The 18,686-nt window shown below is 42.4% G+C and overlaps 1 protein-coding gene across 6 annotated transcripts in view; it reads right to left on the reverse strand.

Moving 5' to 3' along the window:
• PAK1 (p21 (RAC1) activated kinase 1) overlaps positions 1-18,686 on the reverse strand; it is a 191,304-nt gene that overhangs the window by 55,595 nt on the left and 117,023 nt on the right. For 3 of the 6 annotated variants that reach the window (XM_081063763.1, XM_081063762.1, XM_081063764.1), the window contains one exon: positions 2,723-2,933. In XM_081063763.1, coding sequence (XP_080919889.1) covers positions 2,723-2,912 — 190 coding nt within the window. In that variant the 5' untranslated portion in view covers positions 2,913-2,933. Of the gene's footprint in view, positions 1-2,722; positions 2,934-18,022; positions 18,215-18,686 lie in introns of those variants that run through there. The other 3 variants (XM_081063765.1, XM_081063761.1, XM_081063766.1) reach the window with 3 other exon arrangements.

Consider the following 18,686-nt stretch of genomic DNA (forward strand, 5'->3'; position numbering starts at 1 on the left):
CATCCCACAATCGATTTTAGAACATTTTCATCACCCCAAAAAGAAAACCCATACCTCTTAGCTAAAATCCCCAAATCCCCTCTGCCTCCCCCACAGCTCCAGTAGACTCATCTACTTTTTGTCTACGAATTTGCCCATTCTGGACATTTCATACAAAAATAATCATACAACATTTGGTCCTTTGTCACTAACAAGTTTTCAAGGTTCACCCATGTTGTGGCATTTCTTTTTGTTAACAATTAATATTTCTTTGTATGGATATACCACATTTTACTTATCCATTCATTAGTTCAGGAATATTTGGGTTGTTTCCACTTTGGGGCTATTATGAAAAATGCTACTATAAACATTCATGCACAAGTTTTTGTGTGGACATGCTTTCATTTCTGAGTTTTATGGTAACTCTATGTTTAACCTTTTGAGGAACTGCCAGACTTTTCCACAGCTGGCTACACCGTCTTACCAACAAGCAGTGTATGAGGGTTCCAATATCTCACGTGCTTGCTAACACTTATTTTTATCTCTTTTTATTAGAGCCACCCTGAGTGTGAAGTGGTATCTCACTGTGGTTCTGACTTGCCTTTGCCTGATGGCAAATGATTTTGAGCATCTCTTCATGCATGGCCTTTTGTATATCTTCTTTGGAGAGATATCTAGTCAATGCTTTGCCCATTTTTTAAGTTGCCTTTTTATTGTTCAATTTTAATAGCTCTTTATATATTTTTGATATAAGTCCCTTATCAGATATATAATTTGGGAAATTTTTATCCCATTCTGTGGGTTATCATTTTACTTTCTTGATGGTGCCCTTTGAAGCATAAAACTTTTTAATTTTGATGTTTCCTATCAGGCAGGAATCTTATTATCTTCCTAGTTTGTCAGCAGGAACAAAGCCAATCTTTTAATTTTTAATTTTAAGTCCTCTTTACTACACATGTGGAAACTTAGGCTACAGACCGACTTATTTATAGAGATCTTATAAGAATTATGATTGATTAAAGCACAATATTAAAAATAAGGAAACACCTAAATTGAGGGATAAAAAAATGGCTATTTATGAGGTAGAAGGTGCCAGGGTAGGGTAACACAGCCCCTGTACCTAATAAGTTGGCAGCTACTTTATAAATGAATTAGCCAGAAAATTCAAGTTAAGCAACTTACCCATATCTTTTCTATCTAGACGCAAAAAGAGCTCACAACGAAGGTGCAGGAGGGGAAAGGGTAAACACACAAAGATACAAGCCCAAAGTACTCAATATAAGCCCTCAATCATTCTTATTTCAGTTGCTCACCAATCATTTCCTATTTGTAAGAGCACTACCTATCAGACATTTCTATGTCAAGACATCTCAAATGCAACGTGTCTAAAATTCTTTTCACCTCAAATGCACTGTGCTTAAAAAATCATCATTTTCCCCATTCTTCAACCACCAACCCTCTTGACTTGTCCTTCTTCCTGTGTTCCTTATTTGGTTAATGACGCAATCATCTACCATCGCCCCCGATGTGTAGTTAGTTATACAGTCATATTTTTCTGCAATGCGAGCTATTTTCTGCAGTTTGCAATTGTGGTATTTGGCCTACTGTTTCAGAATCCCAATTCTGATTCTGTCATGTAGTCTACTAGCTACGCCTTCCAACTTCACTAAATGAGTAAAGAGAAAGGGAACTAACATTTGAGTACCTTCTGTGCAGAAGGTACTGTATTAGGAAATTGGCACGTAATCTTCACACAACAACCCTGTGATATTATCCCAGTTTTACAAATAGGAAAATCCCAATCTTTCCTACAGATAGACAACTAAAAGTCAAAGAAGTCAACTGACATACCTAAAGTCAGAGAGCTGGTAAGTGATGAATCCAGGATGTGACCCAGGTCCACCTAAATCAGAAGCTCACGATAACTATATATAGACAGAAAGCCAATTTCTTCAGCATGCCATAAGAACGAGGCCCACAAGCATGGCTGAGAAGTTTACTTCATATCAATAGACATTTAAATAAATATTTGGAGGAGAGGGTGTGAAACAAGTCATCTAACCATGAGAACATCCAAACCTCTATTTCCCTATCTCGTCCATACGATCTCAGTGACTTTATCAGATACACTGTTAAAATCCCGATTATTCTTCTAGAAGTTTTATCAGTAAAAAGGAAATGAGCCTCCTAATATGACATTTTCAGTGAACTCATGCTGCTTCCTGAGAAAAGTCCTGCTTCCTTTTCTCAGTTTCGTTTCCTCAGCTATTACTTGCCCTTCTTACTGATATTTAATCCCCAGATCTGGGTATGAGCTCAGGACACAGGAATAAAGAAGAGACAATCAAGAATCTGTAAAGAAGACATTCCACATAAAAATAACTTGGGGAAAAACATTTCCACATGAAGACATTTCAATAGTTCTTATATTTTGTGAGTTCATAAACAGTTTAAGAACTTAAAAAGTAACTTTTTTAAGTAATTGTGGCTTCAGATCGTCTAAACTCTGGCAAGAGCATAATTATTTTCATAGAAGTTGCTCAGATAGTTAACAGAACTTTAAAACGGTCTATTTTCCATTTGACTTCAACCACGTTAGGAAAGAAAGACAAGGGAAACATTTAATTGGGAAATAAAGGTCTTAACGAAAAATTAAGTCAAGGAAAGGATAGATCTCTTATCCAGGTTACAAAAAAAAAAAAAAAAAAAAAGGTGTATAAATGATGAGAAAGCAATACTGTACTTTTATCTCCAGGTAAGATGGATCGGTAAAATCGGTCCTTCTTTTTCTTCTCCTCTGGATTTGGGGGCAGAGGTTTGGAACCGTGGTTGAGGGTCCCAGCGTCTTTGCTGCCAGCTCCAATCATAGTGCTGGTGTTTCTCATTGGAGGGGCTGGGGGTTTATCTTGAATGTCGAGGCCGTTATTTGACATTGTCAACACCACCAGCAGCTACTGGAATCAAAAGAAAAGAACATAATTCTTTTATTATTTTTCAGAAAGAGGAAACTATGTGTTGAAAAGTTTAAAAGAATCCAAACTACACAACTCTTCCGCCAGGGCCCAGCTTAAGCCCTTCCAGGGCTTACATAGCATGACGACTGCTAGCATATCCAGTTCACAATACTCAAAGATATAACACCTACTCTGTGCCGAACGCTGCTGAAAATTCACAAGGTTCTGGTGTTCCTCTGCATTCCCCTATCTAAGGCATTAGAGAGCACAGAAAACCATGACAATGTAGTTTAAAAGACAGAAATTCGGCCCAGCCAAACTAAGTATGAATCCCAGTGCCCCTTACTAGCTTTAGAGAAATTCCTTAACCACTTGGGTGCCATTTATTCATTCAAATGAAGTGTAAATTAAAACTGCTAACAGCATTCCATGTAGTGAATCCTCTGCCAACCTCTCATTTTGTAACCTTAGGAAAATCACATTCCCTCTCGGGAATGGGCTGTATCACTATATCAAGGATCAGTAAAGTTGCAGGGCTTGTAGATAGTTTTATTGAAACACAGTCACACCCATAATTTACATGTTGTCTATGGCTGCTTTCACCTTCCAATGGCAGAGATGAGCAGTTGCAACAGAGACTGTATGCCCACAAACCTAAAATATTTACTATCTAGTTCTTTACAGGAAAAGTTGGCGGCCCCTGGCCTATATCACCTCTCCACTATCTCCTTCCTCCAAAATACTTTAGATATCAATTACTTAAATGCTATGAACAAAAACCTATAGGAGTCTCTTTAATATTTTCTAATAAAGGCAAAATTAAAAGATGCCCTGCATCCATCTTTCTAGTTCTAAAAATATATGGTCAATGCAGTAACCATCCAGTTCTACATGATGTCGAACTTAGTAGCAATCTCCAATTCATCTAGAAAACAGAAGTGAAAATAAAGTGAAATAAAATAAAGTGAAAATAAAAGTGAAAAATCCCTATCAGATGTACCAATAGTTCTAATGAACATAGATGTTATTACCTTAAATTTCAATGGATAGACATGGATGTTTCCAGAATTAATAGTTTCTCATTATTTGTCCAAGTGACAGCGGAAATTGTATCTTTAACCATGACCATTTAGAACATAAGCTCATTGGAATCGCACACAACAGTGCTTTGGAGACGCAAGTTTCTAATTGGAAAAAATCAAAACCACCATAATAATCATGAAGAGCTTTTTTGGAAATTTAGATGCCCTGGTTGGACCTCCATAAATTTTGATTTGGTATGACTGGGTAAAGGCCAAAATTCTGTAATTTAAAAAATTAGTGATCCTGATTCCAGCCAGATTTCAATACCACTACTTTAGATGTCAATTACTTAAATGCTATGAACAAAATCTATAGGAGTCTTTTAAATATTTTCTAATAAATGCAAAACTAAAAGATGCCCTGCATCTATTTTTTCCTTACGTCCTTTCTCAACATGCCCTTTGGAAATGCTCTCACCTAGGTGTTCCCTCCACACTCACCAGGCAATGGGTATACTTTCCAGATTATTATATTTATTTTTACTGTTACAACTGACTTCACCAGGAGCCAGAAATGTTCCCCAAAGGGTGGGCTCGATTTTGTCACCTTTGCAATCCAAAAGTGTCTACTATAATATCTGACTCACAGTAGATTCAATAAATATTTTAATTAATCAAAAGTTTGCACAGGGATCTATACCTTGCCTTGAAGGAGTGTAGGAAATTAAATTGCAAGGCTCTTTACAATCTGGCAATGAGCCACCTCAGAAACTAAGCCATTACACCATTCCTACTATACCTTAGAAACCTCTGTTCTCCTGAATTTGTCTCTTACCCTCCTCCTAATGCCCCAATGCTTCTTGCCAATGATTTTTCCTACCTCTGAATGATAAAAATCTTAATCATCTTTCAAGGTCAAATTCAAACTTCATCTCTTTGTATAATCATCCTGACCTTCCTCTGGCAAACCATCTGCCCCTGACTTCTCTTTCTGAACCAATCAAGTCAAGAAAGCAAGGACCATCTTGTGAATTTATATGAACTCTCTGGATGGTATGCTTTGTATCCATTTCTTCCAGTTTCACTTTGCAGATTTCCTTTTGCTTTCCCTCCCAGCCCCAACTCAAGTCCCTCAGCTCCCCGAGAGAGAACTTCTGGCTTCGCTCTCACATGTACCTTCTCACTCGGGACGGCCAGTTCCAAAATTACACTCACTGCAGCCACCTGATAGCCAGAGCAGGCCCTTCCTTGCTTCTTCGGTGAGTCAGCCAACAACTTCATTGAATACATGTAACTCCCTTTCAGGACCACAGCCCTGGGCTGTGCCAAGAAAGACTTCATCAACCTTTCCAGCTTTTCTTCATTTCTCAGTTCTTTCCCTATGCTTGAAGAATATGGTGGTAGATGTCCAGTTTCAAAAGGATTCCAAGTTACTTAAAACCTAAAATCTGCTGTTGAGTTACAATGCTTCAATCCTCTGTATCATATTCCAGCCTAGGTCATCCAGCCTATGCTTGAAAACCTCCAGTGACAGGAAATCTACAGTCTCAAAAGTTAGCCTATTCTTATCACTTTGTGAGGAGTGTAAATGTCCATTACATTGTTTTGTACACCTGAAACTAATAAAAAAAATTTTTTTTAAGTTAGCCTATTCTATCTTTGGTCACCTCATTTAGAGAGTTCTCACTTCAATTAAGTTCTGTCTATCTCACACTGCACTGCAATTACTTATTTATGCGTTTGCCTCCCCTTAAACCCCCTCCCCCACCAGACTTAGACTCTGGACTCCTCAAGAACTAATTTCAGTCTTATTTATTTTTCAGCCCCAACTCCAGCAAAGAGTAGGCAATCAATAAAGACTTGTTGAACAAATAAAGATGTGAAAAAATGAACAAATGAATGAATAAACAAACAAAAACTATTTCCACCTGTTAGTCCTAAATCCTATCTCTTAGCACTATTCAGAAAAATTACTGCCTCTTCCCCAGACAGAACTTTGGATACTTCAATCATCTTTCAAGGTCCCCACCCCCCAAATCTATTTTCTCAATGCGAAACATTGCAGGACCCTCAACTGCACTCACAGAACACACTTTCATGCCTTCTTAGTCCTTCTCTCCGAACTGACTTGGACTTTTCTAGTTTCCCCGTCGCCCTCAAACCAGTTCTTTCCTGTGGTTTCTCCACAAGTTTCACTCTCTTTACACGTCACAGATTCCCTCACTGGTCATTTCGTCCATCTGTACTCAGCACAAGACTTGGCACATTTTAAAACCTACCCAATGTTAAACTTTGTTTACAGGGAAACAAGTCAAAAACCTCAATCCTGAGAGGGGAAAGAAGAAACACTCTTAACTCTTGAAATAGGAAACCAGACACAGTGTCTGTAGGCCAAAGATTTGGTCTGTAGTGTCTGTAGGCCAACCAGTGCCTTCTGGGACGCTGCAGTCAGTGGGCCTGAGGCCAGCATCTAGGGTGACAGTAGACGGCACCACTCACTCCATCCTAGACAACAAACTGATATAACAGAAAGACAAAGTGACCAGGTTTTACCAATGACCCAGAGGCTCAAGGAGCCTAACAATTTATGAGCAACAAATTATACTGAAGTATTCATTATGAACCAACTGAATGGCTCTGTAATAAATGCAGGATCGCTGTGAGGTTTCACAAGGGCCACTGGTAGGGCAATATAGTAAAAAGGCGACTAGAGTTAAAATCAGGAGACCTGAGTTGAAGTCCTCAGTTATTTACCGGCTACAGTCCTTGCAGAAGTCCCTTCACCTATGACCTGCAATTTGTTGTTTCCCACTGTGCCGTCTCTAGACAGATACTGGTTAAGAGCAAACCAGGGAGGGGAAGCGACTTGTGCCTCTTTGGCTGTAAAAAGCATAGCATGCTGTAAAAAGCATAAAGGTACAGTGCTAGAGTAGAAAAAAGAAAAAGAAAATGTTTTCCAAGTAGTTACTATGTGTAAGGTACTTTACATACTGAATAAAAACTGAACAGGGATTTGGAGAAAGGAGTGTGCTCACAAACTACTTCTTTCTACTTGGTCACATCTGGATTCCACAGCCACTTGTATATAACAGAGTCAAGGTAATCAAAGATTTAAGATACACATACCATCAAAGCCAGAAGCAACCTTAAATAAAAGTCATCTATCTAATCTGACCCCCTCATATTAGCCACCTCATACAACAGGTAGGAACACAGGTCCAAAAACCAAGAAGGAAATTATCTAAGGTCACACAGCAATTTAAAGGTGGGGAATAGAACCCATGTCTTCAGACTATCTGCCAAAGGATTTTCCAACTACACTGGAGGTAATTCTAGCTCCTTTGTGTCTTTTCTGACCGGAATTCTGCTCCTTCTGATTTACGTTTAGGTGAGTCAAAACGTGAGTCAAATCGAGACAATGGCAAATATTGTAATATAGAAACATGTTTGGGCTGGACTTGATTGATATTTACTAAATGTCTGCCATGAACTAAGCACCAAAGAAGACATATAAATCCTTGATCCTCAAATCAGTCACGTGAAAGTTATACACACTTTGTGCTGTAGTTGCAGGTTCTTCATTCTAGTACAATTCAAATCAATACACTTTTACTGAGTATGAGTATGTAAGGTGCTATGCTAGAAACCAGGGACTTGGAGATAAATACAAGAGCAAGATATGATCGCAGCTCTCGAGGTTCTCTCAGGACAGTAAGCAAGACAGACAGGACCCAGGAAACCACACCACCAGGCCACTTGTAAGTACTGCTGTACAACAGGACAAGCAATAACATGTTGGAAGACACACAAAGGAAAGACTGCGCTGAATGAAGGTGATCAGTGAGGCTTTAGAGAAGAGGTGGTACTCAGAGTAGGGGCTTGAAGAATAAAGAGGGCAGACTAGTGGTCTTTGACTCGAGACTGTTCGAATCCCCTGTGAGCTTTTTAAAACACCAGCTGAAGTCCGTAGGGAGAAGTATACTAATATCTGCAATTCACTTTGAAATACATTTTATAAAAATCAAATAGAGTAATGGATGAACATAGGGGTGTGACACAATATACCTGTCAATATAGGACATATAGTGGATGTGATAAAGCAAGTATACGAAAATGTTAATGGTAGAAGAACCTAGGTGGTGGTTACCCAGGTATTCACTATAAAATTATTTCCACTTTGCCGTACTTCTGAAAATTTTCCTAATAAAAAATGGGGGTGGGGGGTGGAGTACCAATGCTTGAGTCCCGATTTAATGGGTCTGGGACAAGCTCGGGCATTGGTATCCCACCTGCCCAAAAGCAAACAGACAATAAATAAATGAATGATTCTGAGAAGCACAACGACAGCGAATGCATCCAGACCCCAGGAATGGTGTATGCCTGAGAGGACAGCGTGGCAGGAGGCCACACGACGATGAAAAAGGAGGCTGAGGGGTCACGGTGGGCCTTGCATTCTCCACACACATACAGCTCTTTCAGTCAGAAAAATGGTCCCTTCTAAGCAGTTCTACATCTGCACGATGACTGTCTCATGTTAAAAATAAAAGATGACACTGTTGATTTAAAAAAAGGCTGTGGAGAGATGACAATGGAAAGAGAGGTGTTGCCTGGAGGAGGGGACCAGCTGCTATCTGTCGGCTGGACTGTTCATACCCAGCGATGGCGACAGCTCGCGCCATGGGAACTGGAGTTTAGGAGTCCCCGAAACTGCCTAAGAGAGTTGCTATCGTTCTAAAACGTAGCTTCCCCAGAGACCCTTCTGGACAAACTATCTTTACAAGGAGGATTTCAGCCATCATTTGGGACTGATATTTTAATAACTACTGATACGAGATCACACCTTGGAGTTTACCGAAAACTTGGAAATCTGTTTGATAGCTATCAGTTTTCTCATTCCTTCAGGCAAATATTATTCATCACCTACTGTTTGCTAGGCCCTGGTAGGTGCTGAGAGTAAAACAGTGAGCAAGTGAGAAGAAACAAAATCTCAGAGATATTAGCCAGTCCGGGTCACAGAACCAGTGAGCAGCAGAGGCAGGGACCTGAAATGAAGGCTGTAAGACCTTCTCTCTTTCCCCGACACCACACCTCACTGTTCACTCTAGAGGCAAAGGAATGGACCTGACAACCTCTAATAACTCCTCAGACCATTAGTTAGCATGAAGGAGGGAAAGGAAAACGAAGGAAGAAAACCTACTCCATATACAAATCACATTTCTCCGTTCCGACAACTCAGAGCAGCTGAGCCAGGCATGACCTATACGCCACCCAGGATCGGGGAGTACTGCATGCCCTTGACACCTAGTTATGAGAATCTGATCTTTAATTAAATTGTGCCAGGAGGTTTTCTTTGGCAGACGCCTAGAAAGCTGCAGTCTTGAATTTGCTGAGGGATGTCCTTCTGACATGTCAAAGACATTCCTGCTATGCGGCCTCCAGCCACTTGCTCTGGGGTAGCAACAAGAAAGCAAGTGCTGAGGTAGTGGGGAGGAAAACTGGAGGCTGTTTCTAGCCGGGTAGGAGAGCAACTTTCATTTCTAACCCTCAGTCTTCTCTTATGTAAATACAAATAAGACTATCTATTAATACTTTATAGTTATATAATTAAAAAGCATACAGAAAAGCATCTACCATGCTGCCTGGCAGAGAATAAATAAAGGTCCAATAAATATCTGTTTCCCTCCCCCACTCATCTTTCCAGTTTCATCTCTACTATTCCCTAAACTTGTCGTTCCAGCTAAATATGCTTCCATGCCCCTGCCTTTGCCCACGCTGTTCTCTCTGTCGAAAATGTCCCAACTTATCTGCCAAGCAAAGTCCTACTCATTCTTCAAGACCCAGCTTGACTCACTTCTTCTATGAAACGTTCACAGAAGCCCCCTTACTTTTAATCCCCCCATTTTAATAGCATTTTATACATTCTTCTATGCAGCAAATTCCATATTTCATATCAACAATGCAAGGGACCATGAACAACTTCAGTGACAAAACTGTGTCTAATTATCCTTTGTCCCACCCAGCACAGACCTGGTAATTACTAAAAGTTTACTGACTGAGGCAACCTGTTTTAGAGGGGAAAAAAACAACAAAACACAGGAGCTGGAAGGATCTTGAAAAAATCAGTCAGTTCCAAAGCCTTATTTTATAGCTGGGAATCTGAACCCATAGGGATATGCAATTTATCCAAGATCATTCAACGAAATAATGAAAAGGACATGACTGGCCTCTGATTATTCCGATTCTCTTAGAAACATTCTTTCTACACTAATTATAATTTGAGACAGAATGAACAAAGGGCTGTACCTGGGAGGCTTCCTGCAATTGCAGAGGAATGAGAGTCAGCAAAGTGAAATGGAAAAGGCAGAGATTTGGAGTCAGAGACTTAAATTCACTTAAGCTGGCCCTCTACTTTCACCCTCCCCTTCCCTCACTAATCACACCTACACAACTTCCTCACTCCTAACAAACAGGCACTAGAGTAACTTGCAGAAACCAGTACCACAGGTCTTACAATCCTCTCCCTACTAACTTGGGAAATTCCTCAACTGTAGCCCCAGTTGAGCTATTCCCTTCAAATCAGTCAACTTCAAATCTCTAGCCTTCCCAATGGATGGCGAGTGTTCCCAAGAAACACTGCGATTTATTCTGCTGTCTCCTAAATGGATGACCTTCTAGGCAATCTCTACCTGAACACATCCTGTGGTTTCCCGCACTGCCACATGCTGCCTCAAAGGAACGTTTCTTTTGGAAGTATAAAAACCGCAGCATGAAAATGTTCTGTCCTCTTGCCTCTAAAAGATAATCCGGACTAAGCCAATCAAGCTTCTAGTATCCCTTTACTTCCATCATCTTTGATCACCCAAACTTTCGTCCCCAACCTTTTCTGTATGCCCAGTAATCTGATCAAATTCCTCACTCCTTTCCGACTCTGGAGCCCTTTCATTATTTCCTCTGGAACTTCCCATTGGTCGTGGGCTTACTCCCCTTGCCTTCTCTCCTTTAAAGAAACCCAGCTGTCGCCTGAAGAACAGACCTCTCTAGCAGTCCTCTCACCTGGAGGCTGTTCTCTCTCACACCCTACCTATCAGTGTTCTCTTTAATTTTCAGTGCCATTTCAAAAAAACAAAACAAAAACAAAACATTTCTTTCTCTTCCTCTTGTATAACTTCCATTCCTTTGTGTGGCCTCGACTGGCTGCTATCACACTTCCTTGCTGCCTAATACCCACTTCCTGGTCTCCCCACTCAAAGGCTCTAGAACCTAGATCAGTCTTCTTCTGTACCCCACCAGATGTCATTCTAGGTGACTCCAACAGCCATACCGATGACCTCCCAGCTCTTGCCACTCCAACTGGCTGACCTCCAGTCCAAGTTCGCCCATACTCGCACGATCATACCCGGCACCTTATCATCAAGATGTGCATTGACTCCAATACCTGGAATGAAGCACATGTACTCCAAACACAACCTCCTATCCATGCAGTTCATTTGCTCAGGAACTTCCACTATAATTCCTAAATTTCATTTTGAGCTCCAGTCCACTATCCATTAGTCACCCCTGCCTTCACTTCTCTTTTTTCCTAACCACGTCCATCAAAATCACTCAAACATCAAAAAACATCAACCCTCTAAAACTCAACAAAAAACAAAAACAATCTGCTTTTAAAAATGGCAAAGGACTTGAATAGGCATTTCTCCAAGGAAGAGACATGAACAGCCAATAAGCAAATGAAAAGATGCTCAACATGATTAATCAATAGGGAAACGCAAGTCAAAACTACAATGAGGTACCATTAGGAGGGCTACTATCAAAAAAAAAAAAAAAAAACCCAGAAAAAACAAGTGTTGGTGAGGATATGGAGAAACTGAAGCCTTGTGCACTGCTAGTGGGAATGTAAAATGATACAGCCACTGTGGAGAGCAGTATAGCAGTTTCTCAAAAAATTAAAAATAGTATTACCATGCGATCCAGCAATTCCACTTCTGGGTATATACCCAAAAGATGAAAGCAAGGTCTTGCAGGGATGTTTGTACACCCATGTCCAGCGCATCATTATTCACAACAGCTAAAACATGGAAGCCACTCAAGTGTCCATCGACCAATGAATGAATAAGCAAATATGGTATATACATACAATGGAAGAGTATTCAGAACAGAAAGGAAAATCCGCAATATGCTACGACATGGATAAACCTTGAGGACATTATGCTAAGTGCAAGAAGCCAATCACAAAAAAGACAACTACTGTATGATTCCACTTACATGAGGAATCTACTACCTACTCTACTACCCAGAGTTGTCAAAATCACACAGACAGAAAATATAAAGGTGATTGACAGGGCTGGGGGAGGGGAGAATGGGGCGTTACTGTTTAATAGCTATAGAGGTCCAGTTTCACAAGATGAAGAGTTATGGAGATGGATGGGGGTGATAGTTGCAAAACAATGAGCATGTATTTATACATGAACTGTATACTTAAAAATGCTTAAGATGATAAATTTTATGTTATGTATATTTTACTACAAAAAAAGAAAAGGCTAAAAAAGAAAGGGGAATTAGAAATTACTATATAATCAGTCAACTACCATGTGCCAGAAGTGCACAGTGGTATCAGCCACGTGACAGTAGGAACCTGTCAATGCCGGGGCACCAGCCAGTGAACTGAGACTGAAGATGTTAATTCACTAAGGGCAGTGGATGACCAACTCTCAGGGGAGCAAGGAAAAGTGGTGCGACCATCGAGAAGTTATTACAATAATCCAAGTGAGAACGGACGGTGGCTTGAATGGATAGCAACAGGTAGAAATCAGTATTGCAAAGGTAGATATATTTTGAAACCAAATGGCTTATTTAGAAATTGAATGTACAATGTGAGAAAAAAGAAAAAAATCAAGCTTATCTCTAAATTTTTAGCCTGATGTGAGAACACTGGATGAAAATAAACATGCTGCAGTGTCTCCTATTCAAAGACACACACACACACACACACACACACACACACACACACACACACACCCCTCCCTTCACACCCATAGCCTCCTCCAAACACCATTTATTTCTTTGTTCCCCTTTATAGCAAAGCTACTGTCTACTTATACTATCTCTACTTCCTCCCCTTCTCTTTGCCAACTAACACCCTGTCACCCTGTATTTCACCAAAAGTAGTCTTGTCAAGATTGCCAGTCATCTCCATGTTGCCAAATCAAACGGTCACTATTCTGTCCACTCCTTATTCAATCTCTCAGCAGCATCCAACATAATTGATATCCCTTTTCTTTCAAATGCTTTACATTCTTGGCTTCTGGGGAAGCACATTCACCTGGCTCTCCTTCTATCTTTCTGTCTACTCCTATTTCCTTTGCAGACTCTTCTTTCACTAGATAGTCTCCATATGTCCAAGGCTAAGAAGCTCCATTCCTCAGACACTACACACTCCCCCAAATGATCTCATCCATCCCCATGGCTTTACATATCATCTATACATTGATGATGCCCAAGTCTGTATCTTTACCTCAAAAGCTCTCTTTCAGACTAATAACCATCTGTTAGACAACTCCACCTGCATTTCTCATAACTAAAACCTAACCTGAACAAATGGAACTCTTGCTTTTCATAGCATCTGTCATGAATTTTAATTGTATTCGCTTACTTATTATATATCACCCTCAATAAACAGTAAGCTTCACAAAGGAGCAACTAAGTCTGTTGTGTTTCTAAGGTACACCTAGCAACTAAATAGGGCTTACAAGAGTAGACACCAGAATTTACTAGACCCTGTGCCTGCTCTCAAAATATTCACATATTAATGGCAGAGGCACCTGCGTAAAGCACGCTGATGGTACAATGTGATAAGTGCCACAATAAGCGGTGACAGGAAGCACATGAGCGCTGTATGGATCCAAAAGACGGGCCCTTAATAGCCTAGGAGTCAGGGAAGACGTTCTTAAGAAGGTGACTTAGAATTTATTTTTGCAAGATAAGAATAAGTATAGCTATTAAATGCTTACTACGTATTTTTTCTTTATTATAGAATTATTTTTAAGTTTTATAGTAAACACTTCAAGGCAGGTATAAATATCTTCCGTTTTATACATGAAGCTTAGAAAGATTAAAAACCAGGTAGCTAGTAAGTGGTGGAACCAGAATTTGAATTGAGTTCAGTCTGCTTTTAAATTCTTCCCCTTCTTTACACCACACACACACACACACACACACACACACACACACGAGGTGTGATAAAAAAATACAGTGAATGCTGCTGCCCAGTGCCATCCAATGGAAAGGCAGGGATCTTCAATACGGGGAAACAGCACTTGAAACTGTGTGACAAGTTTCCGTTTGTTTGGTGCAGTCAGTCGGGTGTGAGCAACGGTTGAGAAAAAGTGTGTTTTACAGTGTGCTGTAAATCATCCACCATCATGACAACGTGCCATGTCACACGTTGCTTCTGGTATACAGCAGTTTCTGTCAAATAAAAACATTACGGTGTGTCCTCATCCACCTTATTCACCAGATCTGGCACCGTGCGACTTCTGGCTCTTCCCCAAAGTCAAAATGACCATGAAAGGTAAATATTTTGAATTGATTCAGGACGTCAAGGCAGCCACAACAGCTCAACTAAAGACACTCATGAAAGAGGACTTCCAGAACTGCTTCAGAAAGTGGTAAGAACGATCCAGTAAGTGTGTTTGAAGTGAGGGGGAGTATTTTGAGGGGGATCAATGGCGATGTGTATTTTTATGGTAATAAATCTTTTTATTTAAATATTCGCCGTATGTTGTGATCACACCTTGTGTGTGTGTGTCACAAGGCATCACTAAAAGCAATACCTTTTATACTTGCCACCTACTATTTGTTTGACCCTAAACAAATCACTATACCTCTGAAGCTGTTTTCAGCATGGGACTCAATTACAAGTCTCTAAATCATTCTTTCTAGCCCCCTCCTTTCCCTTTATTATTAAGGACTGAAGCTCAGTTTTAAACTAGTCAGTGAGCAGCCCTGGGTATGTCTTTCAGGCTGCAGCATCTGAGCGTTTTTCATGGCTGAAAATGCATTCAGAAATAACTACAGTAACATCTGTACAGCACTTTACAGTATACAAAGCAGTTTCAAAGATTCATTATTCCATTTGATCTTCACCAACCCTATGAACTGTTAAGTCCCTATTTTACAGAGGCCAATGGAAATAAAATGCCTCGCCTAGCTCCATCTGGTCTCTGGACTCTACCACCCACCAGAAATTGAATTAAAAAAAAAATGGGGGGAGAGGGGACGGCAGAAGGAGAGTTAGAGAGCAAATGACTCATAGAGAGAGCTCAGCACCGAGTCACCCAAGTGGCCTGGAGCCAGGAGAAGTTAACAGGGACCGAGTCTGTTTCCCTTCCAAGGTAATGAGTGTTTGTTTGGCCAAGGCACGGTGACCTGACCTACCATACAGAAGAGTTCTTTTTTATTCGCAGCAATACCTAGAGTCTAACACCACAGGTAGGCAAAAAAGAGAATATAAGAAAGCTCTTTGTACACTACATGTACACATAGGCCAGAAGATAACATGGTGTAAGAGAACAGGTGTCACCTTTAAAGAAGACTTGAGTTTAGGACCCAGCTCTGCCACTGTCTTGATGAATCAAAAGTTCCCTCTGTTACAATAATTTAGTGGTTACCAGAGGGTAAGGGGGTGGGGGGTGGGTGATGAGGGTAAAGGGGATCAAATATATGGTGATGGAAGGAGAACTGACTCTGGGTGGTGAACACACAATGGGATTTATAGACGATGTAATACAGAATTGTACACCTGAAATCTATGTAAATTTACTAACAATTGTCACCCCAATAAAATTAATTAAAAAAAAAAAGTTCCCTCTGTTATCCCAGCCCCTGTACTTCTCTTACCACATCTACTTACCACATGAGCTTACAGATACCTATATTCCTGGACTTGTATTGGAAGACAGCACCTGAGTCCAATTTCCACTTTTGTATCCCTAGCTAGCACCTGGCACCATAACTAACATTAGAATAGACGGTTCAGAGAACGTTTGATGATTGATGGAGCCCATATTCAAAGCTTTTTGTATATATACACATTGCACATTCTAGTCTAGACAGTGAGTGCCAGGAAAACAGCAACCCTGCTTCTTATCTCTGCTTCCCCTGTCCATCTCCTATTTGGAGGACATTGCTCAAGAAAAGTTTGCTGAGTGGAAACAAACCAGTCCAAAAAGCCAGGCTTCCGAGGGAAGAGAATGAACCTACCTGATCCTCTTTCCCACCACACCCACCTCTATCCCCAGATAAGCCCTATCCTGTCCAGGCTTCCCTCTTCTCCCTCCTCCTCTCCCTCCACCTCACCCCTACTATCCCTCTTCTTCCTTCCCTAGGCTCACAGGTCTGCCTCTTTTCCTGCAGGTCAGCAACGTCTCAGAGCTGCCAGAGCCTTGTTCATTTCCAGTCACTCATCTCACGAGAATGAGAGCTTCTGCCCAGCCCGAGTAGACACTCGCTGTCCCCCCACTCTAGTCTTCAAGCTCCCCACTTCCCATCTTGCTGACCCCCTACTGCCTGCTGCTGCCCACTCCCCTCAGGGTAGGGAGCAAACCCGGAGAGAAAGATTGCTTATTGGTAGGCCCCAAGTTAGGACGGAGGCAGTAAGGAGAGAGACTGGCACTTTGGGAAGATAGGATTCGTAGGTGAAAGCTGAAAGCAGGTAAATTAGGTAGGAAACAGCATGTATGGGCCTCCCAAATACCAGAGCAAAGGCCCTACAAACCGATAATCCACTCATAGTGAGGAAGCTTAACCCAAATTTCTAAGAGGAAGAGAAGAAAGCCTCACCAAGAGAAGGACACATGAGAGGGAAGGAAAAACCAGCTACGGGGAGGGATAAGAAAGAGGAAGCATGAGATTAGGAGGAACAAGGGAGAAAGTGGGGGTGGGAGAAAAGGTGGGTAGCGGGCAGGACAGGAAAAATAATCAGGAGTAGGAAACAGAAAGAAAAGTGAAGCAAGGAAGATGAGGAGATGGAGTCATAAAAATACTGGGGGTAGGAAGGAGGTCCAAAATAATCAAGGTAGGTTAGGATCAAGCCTGACATGTATTTCTTGGTCCCAGATCATCAAGAAGGAAAGATTATGTGATTAAGATACTACACAATCCCGAGGTCTGTCATTAACTTGGCAGAGTACGGAGGGGGCTCCAGAGAAGACAACCGAGGTTCAAGCAGCTTCGTACTCAAGTCTCAAAACATCGGCCAGTTCGGAGAAAAACATACCTTGATCTGCTTCTTCCCAATCCCACCTCCCTCCACCTAACAAACCTACACTCAACACGAGAATAATAGAACTCTCCATCTCTGCCTTGCCCATGAAGTCCCTGGGTCCTGGGCAGACCAGCAAGATGCCATCCTAAAGGCTGGCGGAAAGACAGGTACCTCGGTCTGCTTCCTCAGCCCACCGGCCTCCCACAGTGTGGAGGGAGACATCTCCGCAGCCCATTCAAAGAGCTTCCAGCCGGCTCACCTTTCCAAAAGGCAGTCTGACTGCCTGGGGAGGCCAGAGTTACAAACAGAATGTCAAGCCCAGATCAGGAAACTGAGGCCAGCAAGTCTGCCTGAGCAGGACCAGCCCCCAAGCCTCCTCTCTCCCAGTGTACTGCACCTCTCAACAGGTCATTTAGAACACACCGCCCCTCCCCAGCCCCCAAGAGAAAAGCCCCCGTGCTTCCAGCAGGCCAGCACCTAAGCCAAGCGAGAGAAAAGCATCACCCTAGCCACCAAGCAGAAAGGTGATTGCAAAGGACCACGGCTTCTGAAGCGGAGCAGTTCCCCCAAAACCAGCTTCCCCTTCACACCCTGTCCTAGCCTGAGCTCTTCTTCCAGTGCTGGCCTAGCCCTGGGTGGGCTCATCAGAGGGGTGACCCTCAGCCCTTCTCTCATTTGGGGTCTGTTAAAGGAAGAGACCCTAAATCTACCGGACCCTGCGTCACCGCTGCCCGGAAGCCGGCGGAGACCACCCCCTCCCTAGCACCGCCCAGCTGGGCGCACCCACCCAAGCGGGGCCGGAATACCTGGTGGGGAGAGCTGGCCCCAGCATCTCTGGCCACTGTTTCTGTCGCAGAGCCGCACGTCTCCCGCCTCGCCTGACCACGCAAAGCCCTGGCTCCCCCCGCGCCTCTTCACTCGGCTGGAGCAGCGCGCCCCGCAAGCAGCTCAGCAGCCCGGCTCCCGGTGCAGCGCGCTCCCGCCCTCGCAGGGCGCAGTGGAGGCGCTGCTTCGGGGTTGGCGAAGCAGAAGGGGCGGAGGAGGAAGGGAGGGAAGGAGGCGGGAGGAAGCGGCGCTTCTCCTTTCCGAGAAGAACTGAGGGCGGGGAGACTTCTACCTTCCCACCTTCTCGGCTATTCTCTCCAACCTCGTCTCCAGCCGGAGGTAATTTCTCACAGGGACCAGGCTTTCCAAGGCCTGTGACAAGGCCTGGTGAGCCGCAGAGTCAAGGAGGAGAACCCGAGTTCTTCTGTGCCTTCGGTTCTGCGTCTGAGTCTGCACAGGACAACTAAGGTCAAACCTCCGATCTATCAGATTAGGCTTCGGAAAAAGAGACGCACCCCCTCCCCAGAAATGTGTCCTGTTCTAATTCCAACGCCCTGGGGGGAAAGATGGGTGAGGACTTAACACCTGTATTAAGCAAAGACAGCTCTGCAGCAGCTCCCATTGCCGTGCTGTTGGCCTTAAGTT

This window comes from Rhinolophus hipposideros (assembly GCF_964194185.1).
Source record: "Rhinolophus hipposideros genome assembly, chromosome: 10".
NCBI classification, from domain to species: Eukaryota; Metazoa; Chordata; class Mammalia; order Chiroptera; family Rhinolophidae; genus Rhinolophus; species Rhinolophus hipposideros.